Here is a 25,344-nt window from a genome sequence, read left to right as displayed (position 1 = left end):
AAGTATACACACAACGAACAGGTTCATAACCTATTTCCAATATTAAAATCGTCGATTTAAATAAATAAATTAATAAATGACATCTTGAAGGTCCAAATGTGTTTTTGACAGGTGTCAGTTTTCAGTTGATGCTGATGCTGCAGATTTGCGCGGGAGGGGCGATGCCGTGACGTCACAGGGGGAGAGCCGAGGAGAGATGAGAGAACAGGGGAAGACCGGAGGAGCACGATAAAAGCTGAGAAATGACTGCGCCAGAAAGGACGAAAAAGGACGAAACGTTAAACAGCAGCGTTAACATGATGTGCCGTTCCGTCTGCTGTTTGCAAACCAGTAATGCATGAAGATCATCCCGGATAAAGGTAATATTTCCATCCGCACGCCTCTCTCACAAAGAACAAACGAGTGGAGTCGATTCAATTGTATAATCTTTACCTTGAAAGCAAATGATTGGGGTGATTATTTCACCGCTGAATTGCAGCTGGTTTGGTCCAACTGAAAATAAAGAGATGTTTTGCTCTCCAAGCATCCTCCTTGTCATCCATTATTAAACATTTCTATGACACAAAGGATCATGTGCGCTTTTTATGCACGCATGAATTTAAAAAAAAAATAGAGATAATCAGAAACCTGAAGTGTGAAGGAACGAGTCTGCAGTTATGCGTTTTGCTTCCTCAGCTATAGAGGAGCCACATGTGCACTGCGCATCTTGACAGTGGAGCTGCGCATTGGTTGCAGTGCGTCGTGTGCACGAGGGAAGTGTCATATCAATGACCTCCTTGAAGCAATGGCGCTTCTTCACGATACTTTTCTGCTAATTTGATGTACAAAACCCCTGTTGTGGTGCTTTGCACCATTGCTTTATGCAGTTGTGTTGTTTATCTTGTCCTCAATGTCATCATGACCTGAGAGTGCTCAGTACAGAATGCGCTTTTCCATTTCTTTTGTAATTTGCACACTTTTTTCCCCTTGCAGTGTGATCAGAATGTTATCTCCTGGAATGGGCACCTCGAGCGACCCCCTGTTATCCAGTCCTGTAGGGGGGAAGTTCGGGACTGCCCAGGATGGCACTTGGAGACCCACTCTGTCCAAGACGTCCAGTTTCCCATCGTCCACCACACGGCACCTCAGTCACAGAGCCAACAACTTCCAGAGGCACCCAAAGAGACGGAAACTGATCAGACCGTCTCCGCCACCGCCGCCAAATACTCCATGCCCCTTGGAACAGCTCGACCTGAGCGAGCTTCCTCCGAGACGCACTTTCCCCGAGCTTCTCTTCAACGGCTGCATTTTGTTTGGTATCGAGTTCAGCTACGCGATGGAGACGGCGTATGTTACTCCTGTGTTACTTCAGATGGGGCTGCCCGACCAGTTCTACAGTCTTGTGTGGTTCATCAGTCCAATTTTAGGTAAGTAGGTATTAAAAGAAATGAACGTTCCTTTTTTATTCTGCTACGGAATATAAAAGGAGACATTATCCTGGCTGCTCTTTTCAATATTAAAATTAAAAAGTGAACAAGGATTGTAAATTATTATTATCAAACAGTAGATCATGGTGCTAAAAACATTGATTCGATTCCCACAAATTTATGCTTTTAAATACATAATAGTGAGTGGTCTGTAACACTATATTCAAATTCCTCTGAAGCCATGTATCTTTGTATAAAAAACAGACCTATAGAGGACCTATAATGCCCCTTTTACGTGATGTAATATAAGTCTCTGGTGTCCCCAGAATGTGTCTGTGAAGTTTCAGCTCAAAATCCCCCACAGATCATTTATTATAGCTTGTCAAATTTGTCCCTATTTGGGTGCGAATGTTTTTGTGTGTGTCCCTTTAAATGCAAATGAGCTGCTGCTCCCGGCCCCCTTTTCAGAAGAGGGCGGAGCTTTAACAGCTCAACAACAACAAAGCTGGAGAATCTCACGCAGCCAAAATGAGGATTGTCAGTAACGGTGTTCAGCCTTACATTGTTCAAACCGGAGTCGACACTGATGGAGAGACTCAGGAAGAAGTTACAACTTTTAGACGTTTCTGAATGGTTAGTGGATAAATGTATGTAGTTGCTGTGGAGTTGATTCAACTCATCCACTAGCATGTGTCGTCATGTTAATCTTTTGTGCAAATCCAGTGTTGAATTGACCCTCGTTTGTGAAGCAGTCCGGCGTAAAATGATGACAATAACACTACAACAACTCTTCCTCTTCTCTAAAGCAGCTCAACATGGCCTCACCCCCTTTGTTGCATGTTCTCAGGGGCGGGGTTTATGTAAATTTGAGGGTTTGTGATGTCACCAACCCAGGAAGAAGCTCGTTGTAGTCCCTACCAGCCATTTGTTGTAGTCCTTAAACAAAGAATTCGTTAAAATCTCCATTTGCATTGAACTTTGAGCGTCGTAACTTTGCAGATGTTGTTTATGCTCAAACAGCAACATTACACACTAACTAAAGTTAATGTAATAGTGAAATCATAATCAAGGACCCCTTTAAGCTGCCTGCTAACTGTTGTAACCAGAGTCCAGTTGCATAAACATAGGCACTGTCTCACCAACTAGCAGTTATTCAAGGTTTATTCAGTCTTACTTTTCAGATTCAAATTAGATCTACTTTTAGTTATGAGCAAGAAATAATTAGACGACTCTCTAACTTTTAATACTAATCTAAGCAGCTTATGAAAGCGGGCGGCTTTCATTGAGAATCTTTCAAATACTGGATCCGTCAGATTTGTGAATGAATCAAGCGAGCAATTCATTCACAAATCAGACTCAAAAATATATACTTTTCTCCTGAACATAAGCTAGAGCAGAAGTTTTTGGGTCTATTTCATGCACAAAGCAATTGTATGCCTTTGTAAAAGCATTCGCTTTCATTATATTGAAAAGAATAAGCTGGATATCCTAAAAAGTTCCACTGAAGAAATAAAGGTTTAATCTGCTATTATATTAGGTATGTTTTTTGCTTCCAATATCTGTTTCCAGATTGTTTTATTATGCAATACATCCATCAGCATTCATATATTTGAAGCATGTTGTTTGTGCACTTACTGTAATAAACATCATACTAGTGAAATAGGCCAATTAGACAAGACATCACAATAATAACTTTTGATCAGGCATTACTGCCTGGGTCCTAAAGGAGACCTGATTCCTGGGGGGACACGATTACTCATGACACCGGCATAGGAGTCGGGCAAGGACGCTGAAGAACGCATCAATTGCTAGTGCGCCTCTTGAGGCCAGGGTAGTGAGGTTTACCTGGGTCACGGCACCAATGCGACCCCTCCGGCTCTACTCGCCCCATTCCGAGCAGTTTCCGGCATGCCCTCTATCCAGTTGCGTTTTGTACACTCTCTTCTTTTTTCTGGTTGTCAGGATTCCTACTGCAACCAATTCTTGGGGCATGGAGTGACCGATGTACGTCTCGCTTTGGTCGCAGGAGACCTTTTATTTTTGCCCTGGCGATTGGTAAGCAGTACTGAATTTAGTTATTGCAAACTTCACTAATTGCTCAATCAAGCATCTATTTCTCTGTTTAGAACTCTTCTGTTTATAGTTTACTGTGTTTTACAGTTTTTTAAGACTCATTTTTATTTTGCAATTGATTTAATCAATTGCAATCACTTGTTTAACTTGCATTCTTATTTAAAGAAATGCATGTAAACGTTGTTCTTTTGCTGTGTTTGTAGGGGCTCTGATGGGTCTAACACTGGTGCTGAATGGAAGGGACATTGGATCAGCTCTGGCAGACACAACCCTCGATCACAAGTGGGGCATCGTGCTGACGGTGTGCGGCGTGGTTCTGATGGACTTCAGTGCGGACTCAGCTGACAACCCCAGTCATGCGTACATGATGGACGTGTGTAGCCCAGAGGACCAAGACCGAGGTCTAAATATACATGCTCTTCTGGCAGGTTAGAGCACAACTTTAAGATTAATTATGGCTAATTATTCATTTAAAGCATATGTTTGTTAGGGAACTAACTGTCAGCATATGTTGCAAGATGTTATGGTTCTCATATAGACTTTTTTTCATAATCCAATATATGTCTAATAACATTAGTTCTATTTTAGTCATATCTATATATATATACTACTATAGTATTTATTAATATTTTGAATTAGCTTTTATTTTTAGTTAAAATGTCTTAGTAATTGTATTATGTGCTTTTGTCACTTTTAACAAAGTTGTATATTTTGACTAATTTGACCTTTAAACGTATTGTACTCCTAGGTCCATTTAACACATTTTCCATATTTAAATAATTTGCTTGAAAATCTGTGTTATTTTAATATTATTTATATATTAATATAATATTTATTATTATATTTAATTAGCTTTTTAATTTTAGTTTCATTGTTAGTAATTTTGTTTTGTGCTTTTGTCATTTTATTACTTTTTTAATATTTCTATTTAGCTTTAATTTATTTTTATTACAGTTTTAGTCATTTTAGTACTTCAGCTGTAACTTATTTGCGAAGGAAACATTTCTAATTATTTTGGCTAATTTTACCAACTATTCAGTTACTTATAAAAGTATAGACCCATTTAACTCATTTTAATTTAACATATTTAAATTAATTAATTGAAAATCAGTGTTAAATCAGTTTAGTATTATTTACAATATATACAATTATAGTATTTATTAATATTGTGAATTAGCTTTTATTTTTATATTTTAGTTTAAGTTGTCATTGTGTTATGTGCTTTTGTAATTGTAAAAGTTTTATTTAGTTTAGTTTCAGTTAGTTGTGAAGGCAACGTTCTAAGTTTTTTAAGTTTATGTTTTTCATCTAATATTTATATTTATTTTATTTCAGCTTTATTTCAATGACACAAAATGATTTTAATAGCTTTAGTTTTATTTAACAATAACACTACTGTATCACAGTACTATTGCATCATTCATTTCACTTCTAACCTTTCATCTATCTGTTGCATCTTTCATTTAACTCAGGCCTTGGAGGTGGGTTTGGTTACATTGTGGGTGGCATTAACTGGGACAAAACTGAGTTTGGAAGGTCAATGGGTGGCCAGCTCCGGGTCATATACCTGTTCACCAGTATCACCCTCGCCGCCACCACGGCCATGACCCTCACGAGTATTCCTGAGCGACCTCTACCCCAATCCCAGCCTCAAACGAGAAGTGGCCAGAACCTCAAGAGCCCCAATCTCCCTCTGCCGCCCTCCCCACCACCGCCTCCTGGAGCTGCTGCAGACCAGGATGATGAGGACGAGGAGGAAGCCCTATATAACAGCCAGTTCTCCAACTGCCGCTACCAGGATCCACTGGGTCGCTCGAGCAGCGCCAACGCACGTCTCTACGCAGGCCTCACCAGCCCCATCTCCCCTATCAGTCCTTTGACACCCAAATACGGCAGCTTCATCAGTCGGGATAACTCGCTCACAGGCATTAATGAGTTTGCTTCCTCTTTAGGCACCTCCTACATAGACAGAGTATTGATTGAATGCTACACCGGGCAGCAGACTCCTCAGCCATTAGAACCGGAGGCGGTGGCTCCGCCTCTGCCACCAGGAGACACGCCCCCTCCTCAAGGGCAAAGTGAAACGCCTGGTGAAAATGAAGTTGCACAGCAAAACAAACTCTCACAGCCTAACGGAGAGTTGCTGGCGACTGAGGCGTTGCAAGCTAATGAGCAAAAACAAGCCATTGAACCTGCCGACCAGCCTAATGAGGCCGCGGCGGGGTCACAGCGAGGCAGTACCTCAGGGATACTGAAGCGCCCCCAGAGTCTGGCCTTAATGGAGGACCCGATAATTACTCCAAGTGGTGGCTTGGACAACGGTCGTAGACGCACTGTCACTTTCAGTCAACAGGTCAGTGTGCACTGTAGGTTTGACTATGTACATTGTATGTATACAACTTTGCATTGACCTTTAGCATTTTTTTGCTAAAGGTGGCAAATATATTGCTGAATGGAATGCGCTATGACAGTGACCTCAGTGGCAGCCATGAAGGAGCAGACTCTCAGATGTCAATCAAGCTGCTCTGTACTGCCATCTGCAGGATGCCTCCATGTTTACGAAGCCTGTGTACCAACCATTTCCTGGGTAATATAGGTTTTGAATTTCATTAGCCATGTACAAAATGTCTGAGGCTGATATTTTATATGCATTTGTTGTTGTTTTGAAGAGCACTGATATTAAGATTTTGATAACAAATTAAGGTATTAGCAAAGACCTACAGCTGATTAAAATCCTTAACTGCAAAATAATAAAATATGGAAGTGTTAGCTAACCTTTTTTTTTTTTTTGCTTTTTTTTCTCTGATTTGGAGGGAAATCTGATAAATGTTGCATTGTTATTGTTAATTAAAAATGTTTAAAATAATTTTTGACAGTACAATTAAAGTAAATTTAAATAAAGCTGAAATATACTAAAATAAAATTTTCTTATTAGATTCAGTTAGATTAAAAAATTAGCAATGTTTCCTTGCAACTAACTGAAAAAACTTAAAGTAATACAAATTAAACTAAAAAATGTAAAAAATAAATAAATAAAAAGTAAATAATACAATGTCTAATAATAAATTAATAAATTAAATACATTTGAAAATAAATAAATATATATTCATATTAATAAATTTTACAGCAATAGAGGATAAATAATACTAAAATAAAATAACACTGATTTTAGGGAATGGATTTAAATATGGTAAGATCAGATGTGTTAAATGGATCTGGGAGTGCTATATAATGTTAATTAAAAACTATTAAAATATTTTTTGACAGTACAATAAAAGTTTGTTGAAATAAAACTGAAAAAAGCTAAAATAACATTTAAATATTAGATGAAAAATTTTGCAGTTAGGTTCAAAAATTTGCAATGTTTCCTTGCAACTAACTGAAAAGTTTAAGTTAAAGTACTAAAACTACTAAAACTAAAACTGAAATAAAATTAATTAAAATTAAATATAATTATTTTTTTTAAAAATGACAATAAATGAATAAATTAAATAAATGTGAAAATAAATACAAATATAAATACTAAAATGCAAAATTATTAATAAATTCTTAAAATAAAATAACTGATTGGAATTGATTTAAATATGGTAAGATCATATGTATTAGATCTGTTTATAGGTAAAAATATAATAAAAAATATATAAAAAAATAATCTTGGGGTTTCTTGCTAATCTAAAATTATTTCAAGTGTTTTGAGAGTGTTTTTAAAAGTCCAACTATGTCATCTTCTATCATAAATTTGGACACGATCCACAGGTTGGTTATCGTTTGAGGGGATGCTGCTCTTCTACACCGACTTCATGGGGGAGGTTGTGTTTGGTGGAGACCCAAAGGCTCACCACGATTCAGAGGAGTACAAGCGCTATAATTCGGGCGTCACCATGGGCTGCTGGGGGATGTGCATCTATGCATTTAGTGCTGCTTTTTATTCAGGTTGGTGAAAGTGTGACCGATACTGTACAACTTGACCATGCATAAAGACTATTGTGTAATAGCATTTCTTTCTTTTGTCATCAGCCATTCTTGAGAAGCTGGAGGAGCGCTTCTCATTGCGTTCACTGTATTTTTTTGCCTATCTGGCCTTTGGTTTGGGCACAGGGCTGGCCACTCTCTCCACCAACCTGTATGTGCTGCTGTCTCTCTGCGTCACCTACGGAGTTCTCTTCTCTTCTCTCTGTACGCTGCCTTACTCTCTGCTCTGTGAATACTACCAGAGCCCACAGGTGAGAGGAAGATCATCTGCAGCGCAGAAACACACAATAATTACATGTAAAAAACACAAAGGCCAGGTTTCAGAGACAGGTCTTATTTAAATTAGGACATGTAAAGGAGTAGTTCACTTCAGAATTAAAATTTCCTGATAATTTACTCACCCCCATGTCTTCATTAAAAAAGAAATTAAGGTTTTTGAGGAAAACATTCCAGGATTTTTCTCCATACAGTGGACTTCACTGGGGTTCAACGAGTTGAAGGTCCAAATGTCAGTTTAAGTGCAGCTTCAAAGAACTCTTATCTAACGAAATGATTGGTTATTTAAAAAAAAAAAAAAAAAAATATATATATATATATATATATATATATATATATATATACTTTTTAACGTCTTGCACTGCTCTGAGATGCGCCACGCATTACGTAATCACGTTAGAAAGGTCACGAGTGGCGTAGGCAGAAGTACAGATCCAGTGTCTACAAAGCGAACATGCAAAGACTAAGTCAAACGGCCTTTACAAAAAAAGGTAAAACAACGATGTCAGTGTTTTTCGTGTGACCTTTCCAACATGATTACGTAATGCGTGGCGCATCTCAGAGCAGTGCAAGATGAGCATTTGTGGTTAAAAAGTATATAAGTTTTATTTTTTTTAGAAAATTACAAATCGTTTCGCTAGATAAGACTCTTATTCCTCGTCTGGGATCATGTAGAGCTCTTTGAAGCTGCACTGAAACTGACATTTGGACCTTCAACCTGTTGTTCCCTGTTGAAGTCCACTATATGGAGAAAAATCCTGGAATGTTTTCCTCAAAAACCTTCATTCCTGTTTGACTGAAGAAAGAAAGACAAACATCTTGGATGACATGGGGGTGAGTAAATTATCAGGAAATTTTAATTCTGAAGTGAAATAATCCTTTAAGTAGCTTTAATAAGCGTGCCTTGGAAAATAACGCATTACTGATGTGCATCTTGATACAAAACATTGCCATATTTTAAGATATGTCAGTGCAAGTTGCTTTCAGTTAAGACGACTCAAACATGCATTTTAGAAGTCCATGGGGCACGATATCAGTATAAACACATTATTTTGAAAGCATATCATCAAGATGAATCATTATTTGTGTTCACATACTAACCTTGTTGGTGCAAAATTATATAGAATCTTTAAATTCCTTTCACAACTATAGTGAACATAGTAGTTTTTAGACAATACGCACAAGGATACCAAATAGGGGTATAAATAATAGGGAAAATTGGAATATAACATAACTATTTGCATGTTGGCAACACAAAAAAATGATGATTTTATACATCTTTAAAGCTCATGAAAGAAAGTTTTTAACAACAATATAAGTGGCACATTTCTGCTTTTAACACTAGAAGTCCCAGAGATTTGTAACCCTCCTTTAGCCAAGTGGATGCTAACTGGCTAGTCTTGTGGCTATCATTAGCATCAATTCATGTGTAAATATGGTCATTACCTGAGCAATCTGCAGGGGGGTTGGGGGTGTGTGTGTGAATGGTTGCTGGTGGCTTGTTTGTATGTGTGGGGGAGGGAGGGCTGCTAAAAGCAGAGAACTTGATTGACCATGGGCCGGTTTCAGAAAGGAGGTTAAGTGAAAACTCTGAGTATGTTAACCCTGAAATGAGGGAGTGCAAGTGATGTTTAAAAAGTTAACTCACTCATTCACACTGCAAAAATGCTTTTCATACTAAGTATTTTTTATCCTATTTCAAGTAAATAAAAAAAAAAAAATCTTAAATCAAGATGGATTTTCTATATGAGAAAATTATATATGATATTTAGTCTTGTTTCCTGGGGGGATCTAAATTAAGTGCATTTTACTTTAGTAAAATTATCAATATCTGCCAGTGTGGTAATAAAAATAATCTTAATGCAAACGGAAAGTGTTGGAGTGTCTACCCAGGTGAAAAAAAAGTGCAGTAAAATACACTTTATTTTAGTACACTTTTACACTTCCATAATGTACAGTGCTCTATTTCCATGCACTTATTTTGTACTTAATATACTAAAAGCTCTTCTTTAGTACTTCTTAAGATAATCTTAAGAACATCTAAGTGTACTCAACTGTGCTATTTTGAGACACCATGAATTTGAACTAAAATGTGCTTTTAACATACTATCTCTGTATAGAAAAATGTATTTAGTTACCACTTGTAGTACACTTGAACCCATCTTTCAAACACTTTTAAAAATGGACTTATGAAGTAATATCAAATATAAGATTAATATATAATGGATATATACAAAATGTATTTATAATATATTGCCAGGCAGTGCCAGGATTGTGAGTGATTGCTGGAATGTACTCACTCACTTTTTAATATTTTTTGTAAATATGTGTACAAATGGTTGGTTTCTTTATTTTATTTTGTACTATTTTTATCAATAGATCTCAGCAACAAAGGAAAAAAAAACATGTGTGTTGATTTCTCCCTAAGATGGCAAAGTGAAACACAAGTTTCCTTAACGTGGCTCAGCATGGCCCCACATTGTTTACATAACAAAAGCAACTGTTCACAGCTGATTAAGGATATTAGCCTAAAGACTTCCAGCCATTCGGCTGTCCTGCGGGTTTTATAGGTAGAAAAGCCAAATGGCTGCTCTCTGGGACTTCTAGTGTTAAACCCTCTGTAATATTTTTCCCCATAGACTTCATTGTAAGTACAATACAGGACATGCATTTTGCATGTTTTCACTCTCAAAATACTCCGACAGCATGATGATGGAGTTTAACTTGAATATAAGTTGCAGTAAATGTTTACTGAATCTATTTGACTGCAATTAGTCCTCACTCACTCAGTGTGACTTCAGATTTCATTGATCTCAGTCATGAATGTCCACATGTTCTTCTGGCAGTTCTGCGGCTCATCAGAGAATGGGACCAGGCGAGGGATGGGGGTGGACATCTCCCTTCTCAGCTGTCAGTACTTCCTGGCACAAATCCTGGTTTCCGTGGCGATGGGCCCACTGACAACGCTGGTGGGTGGGGCCCAGGGCGTGATGTACTTTTCAAGTCTGATGTCATTTGTGGGGTGCCTGTACTCCTCACTGTGTGTGGTGTACCATCTGCCAGCACCCGAGGGTGAGCCTCCCCAGAGTGAGACCCAGCCACTACTGGTGCACATTTAGATCTGTTCTCTCACACCGAACACACACACCGGGTCCAAAATTAACACTCCATCAGCACCACATGAGTTACCAGACAGTTGTTTGGTAGCTGTCTTGATTTGCAACATAACATAAACCATGATGTAAGAACGATAGTCTAAAGCTCTTTGATATCCAAGAATCAAAGCAGAGAAATTCCAACAGTCCTCTAAATAAAAGATCAGTGACTGTTGTGCACTTCAAACAACTTTTACCCTAGTGGAAAACTTGCTGTCAGATGTTTATAGGAAGCCAAATGTTTTCACTTCAGTACACTATAGACAACACTAGAGAAATTTCAACAAAACTAAATCTTGTGGAACAGAACCACGTTTTTGTAACCATTTTCATATATGACACAAATATGTAAGGGATAAAGGGATTTTTTTTTCTTCAAAAGTACAAAAATATACATTCATTAAGGTCCTTAAGTCTGAGACCACATTGAAATTTCTATTTTTTTCTCCCATAAAAATAAAGTTTTAAGATTTAGGACACATACATATAGTATATACAGTAAATATAACTTTGTTTATTTTTACATGAAAAACTGTTTGTTTTTCCCAATGTACAAATAAACAGTAACGTTTTATGATTTAGGGTATATATATATATATATATATATATATATATATATATATATATATATATATATACAGTCAAACCAAAATTTATTCAGACACCTTGAACATTTCATTCATTAATACAGTTTATTTACTATAATTAAAAAAAGGTCATAAAATATGACAAGATCTCAGAGTTAAACTGTCTCAGAAAAAAATAATCTTAATTATGTCAGATAACACTTAAGCAAAACATGGTCAGGTCAAAGTGTCTGAATAATTTTTGGCTCCAAATTTTGATCAATTTTACTGGTAGTCCACTGTATGAAGAATTTTTGGGTATAATATGTCACAGTTTACTTTATTTTGCTATCCTCACTTACATAAATGAACTATAGTGTCCTGCACCCACAAGTAAAAATATACCAAATATATATATATATATATATATATATATATATATATATATATATATATATATATATATATATATATATATATATATATATATATATATATATATATATATATATATATATATACAGTAAATTATGTCATTTTCTAAACATTCTGATGAACATAATCATCTGGTTTTGTTTAAATCATATGGAAGCCCATTTCCGCCATATAAGGGGAAAAAAAGTCATGCTCTGGTAAATCATATTATGTAATCAAATTATGAAAAAAGTCAAAATTATGACATACTACTGAGTCATAATTATGAGATGAAAATTTGAAATTAGGAAAAAAAAGATCAAAATTATGAAATAAAAAGTCAAAATTATGAAATAAAAAGTTGAAATTAGGAAAAAGTCAAACTTATGAAATAAAAAGTCGAAATTGACATAAAAAGTTGAAAATATGACATACCAAGTTGAAATTGACAAAGTCATAACTATGATATAAAAAGTCGAAACTGACATCTTTAGTTGAAATTATTACTTTAAAAAGTCTAAATTATGACATTGTCAAAAACGACATACTAAAAATGACTGACTTAAAAATTTTGAATAATGATATACTAACTCGAAGTTATGACTTAGAAAGGTTGAAATTGACATACTTGGTCAAAAATACGACAAATCGAAATTATGACAAAAATTCAAAATTATTACAAAAAGTTGAAATCATTACATGACATAATTTTGACTTTTTAAGTCATAATTTCACCTTATAATGTCATAATTTTGACTTTTCATGTCATTTTGATTTGCCAAAGCATGATTTTTTTTTTGTTCTTATGTGGTGGAAATGGACTTATAAAATAATCTTCAGTGCTGCTGTCATGCAAATAGACAAACCAAATTCTGAGCTCACTAATTTCAGATAAATCTCACTCAAATTTTGCTAATTGTTTTAAAGTAGAAAAGAATGCAAAAACAATACAGACTTTTGGACCCAATGTTGTATATAAATTGTGCAAAAATATTCAACAGCCGTTGGAAAACATGGTAAAAAGTTAATTTTGGACCCCACACAAACAAACAGCCCAGACTCTTTGAGCTTGCTTCAGATACATCTTCCTCACTTTACGCAGTCCTGGAGATGTGAGAGAGGGTAAAAGAGCTGCGTTTTTTGACTATGCATCTCACTCAGATCTCTTAACGTAAGCATGCTGCAAACAGTGACTGCATGACGGCAAGCTTGTGTAGTGTGTGTATGAGAGAAAGTGTGTTTGTGAACATGTGATGCCTGACTACTTTCATCTGGCGTGTACATATGTCAAATGTTTTTTTTTTACTGTCGATTCCTCGTAACAGAGGAAGCCAAAACTGTTTATAGCTCTCTGAGCTCTCTTTATATTGTTTATGATCAGCTAATTGTTAAAGTTCATTGCTTTTAATAAAAGTAAACCCCTCTCACATGTCCAAAGCAAATGTATCCTGTCAACATGAACTGTTTGAAGATGTCACCTGTCGGTTTGTTTGCATGTAAAGCCGCATTGATGCCTTACTGTAGGCCTCTGTTTCAAACTGTATGACAGTAAAACAGAGAATGTCTGTGTCTCTATTGGTTCTTCGTTTTGCACATAGTATTTTAAAGTGATTAGGCTCATCATTTGAATACTAGCTACCTACTACACAGATTATGAGTGCCAATATTCCTTTCGCATGTTTGCCATACTGTAACATGGCTCGTAGCTTGACACTGGTGGACGCTCCAATGACATATTTGTAAGAAAAACATAAATGACGTATTTATGGTTCCCCTACTGAGCCATGTCATGGAACGCACGCTCTCATGCCTGCTTTCCTGTGGTCTGGCGTGATCGTTGTAATGACCGTCGTTCTTGTCATTATCAGGCAGAGCGGACGTTGAGGCTGGGGCGTGAGTGATCGCAATACGGAAACAGGCCCTGTGCGGAAGAACAAGCCAAATGTATTGTTTGGTGACTACGACAAATCTGGACAACAAATATGGACTCTCCACCAGAGCGCTCAGAATTGTGTGCCTGTATTGCTAAGCATCTTTTTTTGTTTTGTTTGTTTTGCTTTGCAATACATGCAACACTTCATACTTTTAAAAAAAAGGTAGCGAGCAAATCAAGAAGCAACAAATAAAGAACTGAATGAGTTGAAATCATCACATTCTTTGCTTAATCTACACGAGCATGTACAGATATGGTATCTTCCACTAAGGAAAATGATGTAAATAAGTGGCATTGTACAGGTAAATGCTCTGAGAATTAAACAGATGTCACAGGATGAAGGTTTTGTGCTGCAGATGTTGTTCCAATTGACTGGTGAAGCTTCTAGTAGGTCCATGTTTGAAGTCCCCCTGTAGTCAATGATTTTATCCCTTAAAACTCATATTTGATTATATTTTTTTTCCTATGAAAAAATGCGTTCAAATAGCTTGAGTGTAACTCTACACCCTTGCTTCATTTAGTATATGCGGATCTATGATTATGGTAATTAGCCCCGCCTCCACTCACTCGCACGAGCTCAGAGCTCCACTCGGTCAACTTACTGAGGTAAACGCTGCACAATAGACCCTTTTCACATTTCCGGATTTCTCAGAAGCGGAAGTCGTCATAGTTGAGATATGAGAGAATATATTAAATATATTTTTTTGTGTTTCCATTTTCTCAAATAGCAAAAGAAAAACTTCACAATAGTGTTTTCACAACTTTCAAAGAGGAAAAAAACAGCGAGGGCGATTGATAACGGCAGACAGTAGAGAGACAGTTGTCATTTTTACCGTCACTCCCATAGCCGCTGTATTAGAAACACTCTCACAGCGGCGTTAACTATTTTTTTGTAATTTGATGCAAAGGTAATATAATACTAAGTATAGTGTTATAAATGTACATACGTTTTTAAAAAAATGAAATATAGGATTTACGATGACTGTTAAAACGTGTCATTACAGTCTGTGAAAAGGTCTATGGCAGGGTTGCCAGGCCAGACATGAAAAACAACCCGCGGCAACAGTGTTAAAGTAGCCCAATTTCGCGGGAAAACCTCTATGGTCTATGGTATCGCTTTTTACAACGTCGGACACATAACGTAATTAATATAGATAGCCTTTTGCTTGACTACATTATCAAACAGCTAATAATGTGTTGCTATTGCTACATTACTCCATTGCTTCAGAGCGGTTATAGTTAATGATATGCTAAAAACCGCCAGCAGGATGACGTGATTGGTTACAAGGAAGTTTGTGACGTCAGAAACACCAGCGATTTCAAACAGCATCGTAAATCTTGCAAAGTTTTTTATATTTTCTTTTTTATATATATATATATATATATATATATATATTTTTTTTTTTTTTTTTTTTTTTTTTTTATATATGACACTATACTAGAGTCCCTTTAAGACAACTCATTTCACTCGGCGGCCATCTTTGAAGCGCCTCTCGGGCATTCAAGTGCCGTTCCCATCTCTTTGAATGGAGAAACATCAAATTCTCCAAAGCTGTTCACCAAGCTTTCGATTAAATTTTATATTTCATATATTTTTATGTATATTTTGTTTCTAAATGCTCGAATCATGACAAAACACTGTATTTTTCAGGCTGGATCAAGCTATTGCCCATGCGCTGTAGTAAATGCGCGTCTCTTGTCTCATTTCGGAGGCGCGCGTCTGTTTCTATAGGAACCGGAACTTCTAACAGCCGCTGTGTGACACGATGACTTTACCAATCGGTGATTGGTTCTTATTTGAAGGCGGGAGTTATTCCGCCATATTGTGCGTTGCACTTTCTCCCATTAATAATAATACGAGTGACGCGTCTTGTGTTATTTTAGTCTTTGACTGTACTTAGTATATTAACTTTGCATCAAATTACAAAAATAGTTAACGCTGCTGTGAGGGTGTTTCTAGTACAGCGGCTTATTTCTAATACAATTGACATAATTCTCTTCTGACTGCCATTATCAATGCTTATTTTTTCCCCTGTTTTTGTGAAACCACTGTTGTTTTCTGTTGCTATTTGAGCAAACGTGACTTCCACCTGAGAATCTTGGAAATGTGAAAAGGGTCAATGGTGTTGACTTATGAATTTGCACATGGTTTGTCTAAAAGCATTTTAAAAACACCACATAGACATATAAACATTAAAAAACTTGATTTTCACCATAGGGGGACTTTAAGACTTTAACCAGCAGGGGGCGCAGTAGGATCACAAATGGAGTTCAAACCTGGCCTATAAACATAAGAAAACCCTAGTAACTAGTCTTCCTTGTTTGAAAAGCTACTTTTTTGTTTTTACACTTTCAAATACTTGGTGCATGTTCAATCATGTTTCAAACAGCTCTCCAAATGTTTTGCAACCCCCAACATGACGTTTAAAAAAAAGACCCCAGAGGCACTCATTTTAAAAAGACGTTTTTATTTATAATCCTGAACCAAACTATACAAAGCAGTGGTCAAAAAGCAACCAAAACACAATAATAAAAAAAGGTTTTGCTTTGAAGGACTGAAAGAACACCAGTACCAGCATACAGTTCTGTTATAGATTGTTTTCATTCTGCACTTCCCATATAAAACACAATGATAAAACAAAAACCCCCAAAACTGTACATAAGGATAGAAAGATATAATCCTTTTAAATGCATATGGAACAAAAGACCTTCAAGATTTAAAAAGGGGTTAATTAACATGTTAGAGGCTGTTCAGAAAAGGGGGCGGGTGATGCGATGACTAAGAAAACCCTCTCATTCATGTGAGCCATCTGTTATGTTAACTGATCTGCCAAAGCGAGGGATTAACTTCTAGCAGCACAACCAGGTTAAACATTGTCTATTAGCCCCTGCTTAAAACTCATCTTTGGTCTTTAGTGGATCAGATAAATGTCACCCATGAAAAATGACAGAACCTCAGGCTTTCAGTTGCTTGTGTGTGCATCCGCTGGTCAAATAACAGAGTAGAATGTGTGCTTGTTAAACGTGCGCTAAAATAAACTGTCCGTCGTTTCTTTGAACACAGGGTTCTAATGTTGGTCCTACACCAATAAATAAGGTCTTACAAAAAGGGGACAGGGTCATGATGATGTTATGGGCCTCAGTGCAATAAAAAAAGATCTTGTAGCGGCAAAAGAATGTGTGAAATATACAGAAAAGCACAAACTCTACTAGGTCGAACTGACCATACAGACAGAGCTACTGAAGGGCAGCGAGAACTTTAAGCTTTGACTTCAGCCTCTGTGGAGTCGCCGTTCTCCTCTGTCTTCTGTTTCTTTGTTTCCACTGCCTCCTGTAAGCAGACAAGCAAAGATTAGACGTGCTGGAAACGTTAGGGTTTGTGTCCATGTGTGGACTGAAACTCGAACCCACCTCCTCTTCCGCTGGACGTTTCACTGGATGTTCATCTGCCTTTTCCTCAGCACCGTTCTTCTCCTCCTCCTCTGCCTCTCCTGCTGTTGACAACCAAAAGTGTGTCAATAATCAGTTTTTGCATTGGTGGAAAAATGCACAGAGTTTATGAGTCAAAGTCAAACTCACCCTCCTCATCATCCCCACCCTCTTCATCCTCATTGGTTTCCTCTTCTTCATGTGAAGCACCATTAGTAGTCTAGTAGAGAGAAAACACAGTGAGTGAAACCGATACCAAGTTTGTTATGTCACCAGATGATTTGGGGATTTATGACAATTAAGTATCATTATGATAATTTCCAACGTTTGTGGGAAGGTCGGTTATGTGCTGAGAAACCATGTGCACAGCATCAGATGATGCATCTGTGTCAGTTCTCGAACCCTAAACAAAGAGCCGGGTGATGAAAGAGGGGGAGGGGGCCCTCCAACACCTGCGCGGCGAGCGGGTAACTAGGGGACAAAAGCCACAAGGCCTGCTGGGAAATACTCAACGCTTACTGTTCCATTTCCATTGGCAGGTGCGTCTTCGCTGCCGTTTTCCTTCGCGGCCTCCGCTGCCTCTTCAACAACCTCTTTCTTTTCTTTCAGGTCCTGAAATAAAGCAGAAGTTTATCGGTTAATAAACCCCCTCAGAGTGCATAAACAACGCACGTGTGCTTATTTCACATTGATAGCGTACTCGTTTCTCATGGTAGTATAGGGGAAAGTTTGTTTCCGAGAGTTTCTTCCCCACCCACACACACAGATGAGCCACAGACCACACACACCAGCTGGATGACGGCCTGTTAAAATACATTAAATGGCAAACCAACACCAGGGTCGTGAAAACCACCTCAAGTTTTGGCTTTAAAAACACTTTCAGAAACTATGCCATCATTTTTTATATAAATTTAGTATGAACCACGCTTTCTAATGGTTAATCGGAGTGGAAAAAATTAAATCTTTCTTTTTTGTAATGTTGTCAGCCCCACACTAGATCTACTATATAGACAATCGATTTGAGTTCACGGCTTAGTGAATTAAATCTATTGTTCAGACACACATGTCGAGGTCACTTAAGGTTATTTCGCGCCGTCTTGCCCCTTTTATTCCCCGATAGTGGCCGTGCACGCGCGTGCGCGCACACGCGCCGATCTGCAAACAAAAGGAGGCAGAGCGCGCGCCAAGACAACGTGCTCGGGAGACTGGGGGCGGGAGGCGCGAACGATTTACAGCACGCGGCGGCGATATTCCCGCCTATTCGAGCGGCAGAGATCAAGAGCCTTGACTTTGCACACACACAAAAATTTCAAAGAACGAGAGAAAAAAAAAATTGGCAGATGGTTCACCAATTCACTCCCCCCCGAAACCCCATACTTAACGTTAATTGGATATGATTACATATGGGAATATGTGTCGAATTCGGTCCTCAGAGGTTTGCCTTATTTTTAACGACTTTTAGCGGTTCTGCTTTTAACCGTTACATTTAAACACGACACGGCGCGAACCACGAATTAACGGAAAATATGATGCTGGTGTACGGAGAATACTAATTTAACATTTTCACATTAAAAATAACATTTACTGCTGTTAAAAATCCGCTTTTTTCTCTCTATTTAAATTTCCAAATTAGCCTAATTACCTCAAATACATCATTTTCAAACAAACTTACCTTTGCGGTGACCTCGGGAGTGGTGGTTGTGTCAACAGCGGTATCAGCCATGGTGTTTATAGAGATGTTTTAAAGAAAAATGTCCGAAAAAAGCGTTAGAAGTGGTGGGATGAGGTAGGAGACGGTCGGACGTGAGGAGGAAGAGTGAATCAAAACTGCCAGAACCTGAGAACTGAAAGGCGCGTTGAGAGCAGCGTCAACCTCACTGGCATCTGATTGGACAGAAGTGTAGCAACGTAAATCCTTTCTTCGATTTGATTGGAGGAGCCACTGTCAATTGTTTCATAAAGTTCCGCCTCTTCTTGTAAAGCCCAGTCTTGTCTTATTGGTGGAATATTTAATTTTACCCTTTACCCGGTCTTTTAAAAATACTGTTTTGAGTGTCTCGAAAAGGTCATGATCAATTCAAGCCATTTTGGTGACGTAAATCTAAATTTCTTTGTTTTGGTTCCTCATTCTCTATGTAAATTTAAGGCGAGACACCCTAGGGTAAAAAATGAACTAATAGAAATCACAATACTTCCCCAGCTGATTGATTACATTAAAAATTGCAGACATTTTTTGTGTTTTTTAAAATGTTATGTTTAAATATGCAAATGAGGCGTAATTTAATTAAATATGCGCTACTTTGCATACATTTCTAGAACAAAAATCTAAATATTGGATGATGTCAGGTTCAAAATTCTTGTTTATTTATTTATTTATTTATTTATTTATTTATTTTTGGACATATTAAATTCAAATGTTTTACAGAGAGAATCTCTTTTTATCACTCCATAAATCAGAAAATACTATCATCAACCAGAAAAAATAAAAAAATAAAAAAATTCACAATTTCTTTTAGGAATAAAATGTTGCATAAAATCAGGCTAATTATATATCAACAAATCCTTCTGTAAAAACCTTCAAAAAATAGAGAGGAATAAAACTAAAGTTTGTAAGTTCTGCTGAAGATTTCTGAATCAATTTTGAGAAAACGGCCTTTAAAGATATTTACTGTAATTGAAATCTATAGACGCAAATAGATAAAGTGCTATAAAATATACAATTAAAAGTGTATTTTGGATGTTTTATTTCCACCAGTCTGAAAAAAACACTTTATGAAAAACCAAAAAGTGCAAAATCTCAAAAAAGACAGGTGCCTGAAAAAATATGAAAATGAGGCATTATCTAATTAAATATGTGCTAAATTGCACATTTCTAGAACAAAAATCTGAATATTGGATGACGTCAGGTTCAAAATTCTTGTTTATTTTTTTGGACATATTAAATTCAAAGGTTTTTACAGTGAGAATTTCTTTTTATCACTCCATAAATCAGAAAATACTATCAATAGCCAGAAAAAAATAATAACTTTCATTATTTTTTAGGAATATAATGTTGCATAAAATCAGGCTAATTATATATCAACAAATCCCTCTGTGAATAAAACTAAAGTTTGGTGTTTATGAATATTTTGAGTAAACAGCCTTTAAAGATATTTACTGTAATTTAAATCTATAGGCGCAAATAGATAAAGTGCAATAAAATATACACTTAAAAGTGTATTTTGTATATTTTATTTCCACCAGTCTGAAAAAAACACTTTATGAAAAGCCAAAAAGTGCAAAATCTCAAAATTGAAAGGTGCCTGAAAAAACAGTGTTCCCCCTTAAAGAGAGTTGTTGCAGTTATAGTGGCTTAAACTGACAAAGTTTATCAATAATATAGGCCTAAATAATTGGTAAGTTAATTAACTTAAAGTTTTTCGTCTTCTCTTGCTTTTGAGAAAGAAATGTTGTACTTTTATGTCACATACTATTTTGTGTTGGTTGTCATTATTTCCTATCCTCTTTGCAAACCACACAAATCTTTTTCTATTTTCCTTGACCTTTCTTTTGACGTCATCTCTTGATAGTTGTTTTGTGTGGTTGGAACCTGCCTCCAAGCTTGCATAGATGAATTCAAGCTTCTTTGGGGGCTTTGTTTACAGCCACAGTTTCATTAGCATGTTGTATTCAGAGGCCATTGTGTCCCAGATGGAGACGCACCAGGCAGCTGTTTCATTCATAATAAGAAGTCACACTAAGATGCTAACATGGCTATCAACACCATCAAACATCTCAGCACAGATAACCAACAGATTTATTGCTCAAAAGATAAGACTTGAGAGTAGCCTGTTGCACAAGGAACAGATTACAGGTTGTGGTTAATAATGTTCCCCTTTCAAGGGGTCAAATGAGTCAGACCCTGCCTCACATCTGTAATTCCTCAAAAGGAGCAAGTACTCTAATATACTAAACTAGTTTGTCTCAATAAACAACACATCTTATAGTTCTTCAGACAATTCTAGTCACAAATGTCCATAGAGGTGGAACTTTTATCAGGGATTTCTTTCAAACACACAAAGATAAAGACCCCCTCCCCATTTGAATCTCATCAGATCTGCCGTACCGTGGTAACAAAGCCCACTTGGTGGTCACAGATGGTGTGGGACTATGGTGTGCTCTGTGAGGGGTCAGCATGTAGTCTTTGTTTTATCAGATGGAGTATTATGCAGTACTAGAACCTCAGCTTTGGTTCCGATGTAAACGAGAAGCTGAAAACAGTGATTTAATTGCTTCATTCAGACTAGTTTTCCATTAGGAGGTGAGGTACATTTGTGTACTTTGTGATTTTACTTCTATCTGAACTTTGGCAAAAAAAAAATTATTACACAAAGTATACTGTTTTTCTGATGAAGTCTAACCCATGACGTTTTGCTGATATAACATTTGAAAAATATACTTCTCATTTATTTTGACCTTTGTTGAATACTTATTTTCTTGTTGCATGCGGATCTTCTGATTGCATGATTCACTTTCATTATGAATTCAAGCCTTTTTGCTGGGACATTCCAAAACGCTTAATGTGAAAAACGCTTAACGTGGCTTAATGTACAGTGATTTTTACAGACCAAACTCACTAAATATCATGCTAATAAAGTATACTATGTGCAAAAAATCACATCAATCTTAACACATTTAATAACACGTTAAGCCTTTTCCTCCCATAGAACCATTATAAGAAAAGGCTTAACATGGCTTAATGTACTAAGACTGATTTTAACAGACTAAACTTTCTAAATATCATACTAATAAAGTATACTATGTTATATTCTGGGCTCATCTCATTTTTTGCACATAGTATACTTTATCAGCATGATATTTAGTGAGTTTGGTCGGTTAAAATCACTGTCTTAGTACATTAAGCATTTTTCACGTTAAGCGTTTTAGAATGTCCCCTTTTTGCTACTCTAAAAAAACGCTGGGTTCAAAACAACTCAAGTTGGGTTGAAAATGGACAAACCCAGCAACGGTTGGATTAAAGGTGCTAAAGAGGATGTTTTTTTTATACATTTTTGCAGTATTACTTGAAACTGTCTTTACTAACTGATAAAAGACTATTTATTAGGTGCACTGAAAGGAATAATATTATACATCATCTGTGCACAAGGTAGGGCCTTAAAAACATCAGCCAATCGTTTACGCGAATTGTGTCACAATGAATCCACTAACACGACACAGTGAATGCCGGAGGTAAACACTCGTGTTCCAATACTTGTGCACGAGTTTTGGGAGGCGTTCCCTCGAAATGAGCTGTGAAGGAGGGGGTTGCGATGATCGCGTAAACGATTGGCTGATGCTTTTAAGGCCCTACCTCGTGCACAGATGATGTATATTAATATTATTCCTTTCAGTGCACCTAATAAATAGTCTTTTATCAGTTAGTAAAGACAGTTTCAAGTAATATTGCAAAGATGTATAAAACAAAATATCCTCTTTAGCACCTTTAAATGTTTGCCCAACCTGCTGGGTACACTGTAAAAATGATTTAAATACTGATTTAAATACTACAAATAAAACAAATATAATTTTTACATGAAAAAGTTGGTTAAAACTAAGTAAATTCTATATTAGTCCTCAATTCAAGCTTGTAGAAATTAAAGTGTAAATATCAACATTATAAAATTAAGTAAAACTACTGAACTTTTCTGATACTGGTGTTCCCATCATGCACTGGGCCTTGAATAATTAATGAGGTCAATTTTTCACTGTTTTCCAGCTGTTTTACACAGTTTTATCATTGCTTTTGTGGTTATGTTTAGCAACTTGACATTTTGTGACATTTGGAGTTAATTTTCTACTCAAAATGGCACATTCACACTCAAACGATCCATCAAATGTTACCGTCATTGTGGATTGTGTACCAAGTATTGAGGTCTTCTTCTATATAGCCATGTTGTCTACACAATATCTATTGTATTATTAAAGTAAAGCGTACACTTTAAGAGCATGGCTTAATTCAGTGTTACATTGTTTGAGTAAAATTTGTTGCAAAAGAACTAAATAGAAATTACTCAACCTTTTACTGGCTAAGTTAAAATGACTTATTTTCTTTATTTATTTTACTTAACTTAGTTAAGTAGAGTAACTTAATTCCATATTTGAAATTTACTTTAAAAATATGCATGCAAAAACTTGCAAAAGAAAAATTAAGTAAATTTTACTTACTGTTTTTTATAGTGTAGTTTTATTTAACTCAACTATTGTTTAATAATTACTGTATTGCTTGCTTAAAATAAACCCAAAATATGTTAGCCAAAAAATATAAATAATAATTAAACTATTTGTTTAATTTCTTATTAATATATGTCCACCGTTTGATTATTATTGTTGCCTCTAGTAATTATGTATCTGATTTTTCATTTCCAACCTATTTTTGGGTTCATTTTAAGCCAGCCATATAGTCATTTTTAAACAATAGTTGATTTAATAAAACTGCCCAGCACATCGGGCAAACATTTAACCCAACCGCTGGGTTAAAACAACCCAATCTCTGGGTTTGTCCATTTTCAGCCCAACTTGGGTTGTTTTTAACCCAGCATTTTTTATCACTCTTAACTGTTATCCCATTCAAAGTAAAATGAAAACGAAAAAATATCAATCATTTCATTTTAAAAAATGGAAATGGTCAGAAAAACTGATAGTCCTGCCACAAACTCATTGGTTGAGCAAATGTTGGTGCAAGTAAAGCAAAGTTTTCAACTAATCATCTATTTATAAATAAATTATATAAAACATATGTACACATCCATCTGCATCCAAGCACTAATCCCAGATCATAATCCCATCTGCATGCGTACATGAAATGAACATTTTTATAATAACTGCAATCCTGTCAAAACAGTGCTTAAGAAAGAAAACACAACATCCAAAGTCTTCAGATTGAAAGGTGGATGTAATTAGTCCGAGATGAAAGTGCTACATGCATTCTTAATCTGAGGAGGTCTTAAGGGCTTGTGTTTGGATTGATTTGGAGTTTGGCAGTTTGTCAGAGTGGGTGGAGACTCGTAAGACTGACAGAAAATTAATTCAATCACATAAAGCCTTGGATGTAAACTCAGTGGAACACATGCACATAGAGGCTCTTTCATTGGGAAAATGAAGACCATATGTAACACACACCGAAACAGCCGTCTGCTGCTGGAAGCCCACGATGTGTCTGCCGTAGAAATCCAGACAAGAAACAGACGATTTTTTTTTTTTTTTTTTAAAGAAAACACTTCTTGTCCAAGCATTACTCATTCCCTGCAACTGGAAAATGGGAGCAATCGGAGAGGAGAGAGTCTTTGTTAGGTCATTTCCTGTAGTTTTTTTTTTCTCTCCTTCTAGTATACCCACAGCCTGCCCACGAGCTAGATTTGTTTCCATGGATACTGGAACAATTCCAACGATTGCCTGCTGGTTTTTAGTGCACTCTTTGATGAAGGAAAGCCTCGGAATAACCAGAGACGGGAAAAAGAAGAAAAGAACCAACATGCTCCTTTAATCCTCACATTTTCTTTCATGCTGTGTGAATGGTTACTCTTTCTTTCTTTCTTTCTTTCTTTCTTTCTTTCTTTCTTTCTTTCTTTCTTTCTTTCTTGGATATCAAAACGGCTGCAGTATTTTCTTGATTTTCAGTAAAATCCGAGATGAAATCAAAATCCACCCTACATGTTTCTGATCTTATTATGCACATATTATGAGTGCATGTCATTCCAAATAAAAAAATAACTTGCTCCACCTCTGAAACGACTTTGCTTTAGATGACGTTACAAATCTCTGATGAATAAAGTCCTGCCTACATTTCTTCATTTGAATATCCCTGTTCATTATGTCAGATATGAAAATAAGATGGGTTGTGAATGGCATTTTATTAAGTAAATTCTGAGAAACAGTTGAAAGTGGATCAGACTGAGCACCAAAACACACTTGTAGCCAATCAGCAGTAAGGGGTGTGTCCACTCATAAAGGGGGAGGGGCATGTGCTGCAAGATGTGGGTGTGATCCTTTTGGGTAGAGGCATGTTTGATTTGCTGATTTCAAATATCAGTAGCGTTTCTCAGAAATTGCTTACTGCACCTTTAAGTTCTGCTGTGTGATTC

At 36.4% G+C, this 25,344-nt stretch overlaps 2 protein-coding genes across 4 annotated transcripts; one reads left to right on the top strand and one right to left on the bottom strand.

The window, feature by feature from the left end:
* Positions 1 to 244: 244 nt before the first annotated feature.
* slc45a1 (solute carrier family 45 member 1) lies at positions 245 to 14,108 on the top strand. 2 transcript variants are annotated; one of them, XM_067387748.1, is made up of 10 exons: positions 245 to 359; positions 973 to 1,406; positions 3,369 to 3,461; positions 3,683 to 3,907; positions 4,952 to 5,832; positions 5,913 to 6,066; positions 7,236 to 7,412; positions 7,497 to 7,702; positions 10,574 to 10,799; positions 13,731 to 14,108. In XM_067387748.1, exons 2-10 carry the CDS (start codon positions 983 to 985, stop codon positions 13,757 to 13,759), a joined length of 2,415 nt encoding a protein of 804 aa, XP_067243849.1. In that variant the 5' UTR covers positions 245 to 359; positions 973 to 982; the 3' UTR covers positions 13,760 to 14,108. The 2 variants fall into 2 exon arrangements, with proteins under 2 accessions (XP_067243849.1, XP_067243850.1); XM_067387749.1 differs by lacking the exons at positions 245 to 359; positions 973 to 1,406; positions 3,369 to 3,461; positions 13,731 to 14,108 and having other exon boundaries at positions 3,784 to 3,907; positions 4,952 to 5,208; positions 5,278 to 5,647; positions 5,708 to 5,832; positions 10,574 to 11,351.
* A 2,561-nt stretch (positions 14,109 to 16,669) lies between these two features.
* On the bottom strand, positions 16,670 to 19,078 carry si:ch211-222l21.1 (prothymosin alpha). 2 transcript variants are annotated; one of them, XM_067387104.1, is made up of 5 exons: positions 18,897 to 19,078; positions 17,744 to 17,836; positions 17,375 to 17,444; positions 17,207 to 17,286; positions 16,670 to 17,126 (listed from the first exon to the last, which is right to left on the bottom strand). In XM_067387104.1, exons 1-5 carry the CDS (start codon positions 18,945 to 18,947, stop codon positions 17,055 to 17,057), a joined length of 366 nt encoding a protein of 121 aa, XP_067243205.1. In that variant the 5' UTR covers positions 18,948 to 19,078; the 3' UTR covers positions 16,670 to 17,054. The 2 variants fall into 2 exon arrangements, with proteins under 2 accessions (XP_067243205.1, XP_067243204.1); XM_067387103.1 differs by having other exon boundaries at positions 17,207 to 17,289; positions 18,897 to 19,074.
* Positions 19,079 to 25,344: the final 6,266 nt, after the last annotated feature.

This window comes from Chanodichthys erythropterus, chromosome 6 (assembly GCF_024489055.1).
Source record: "Chanodichthys erythropterus isolate Z2021 chromosome 6, ASM2448905v1, whole genome shotgun sequence".
Taxonomy (NCBI): domain Eukaryota; kingdom Metazoa; phylum Chordata; class Actinopteri; order Cypriniformes; family Xenocyprididae; genus Chanodichthys; species Chanodichthys erythropterus.
Note: the sequence above shows the minus strand (reverse complement) of the source record. Positions and strands in the feature narration are given on the sequence as shown.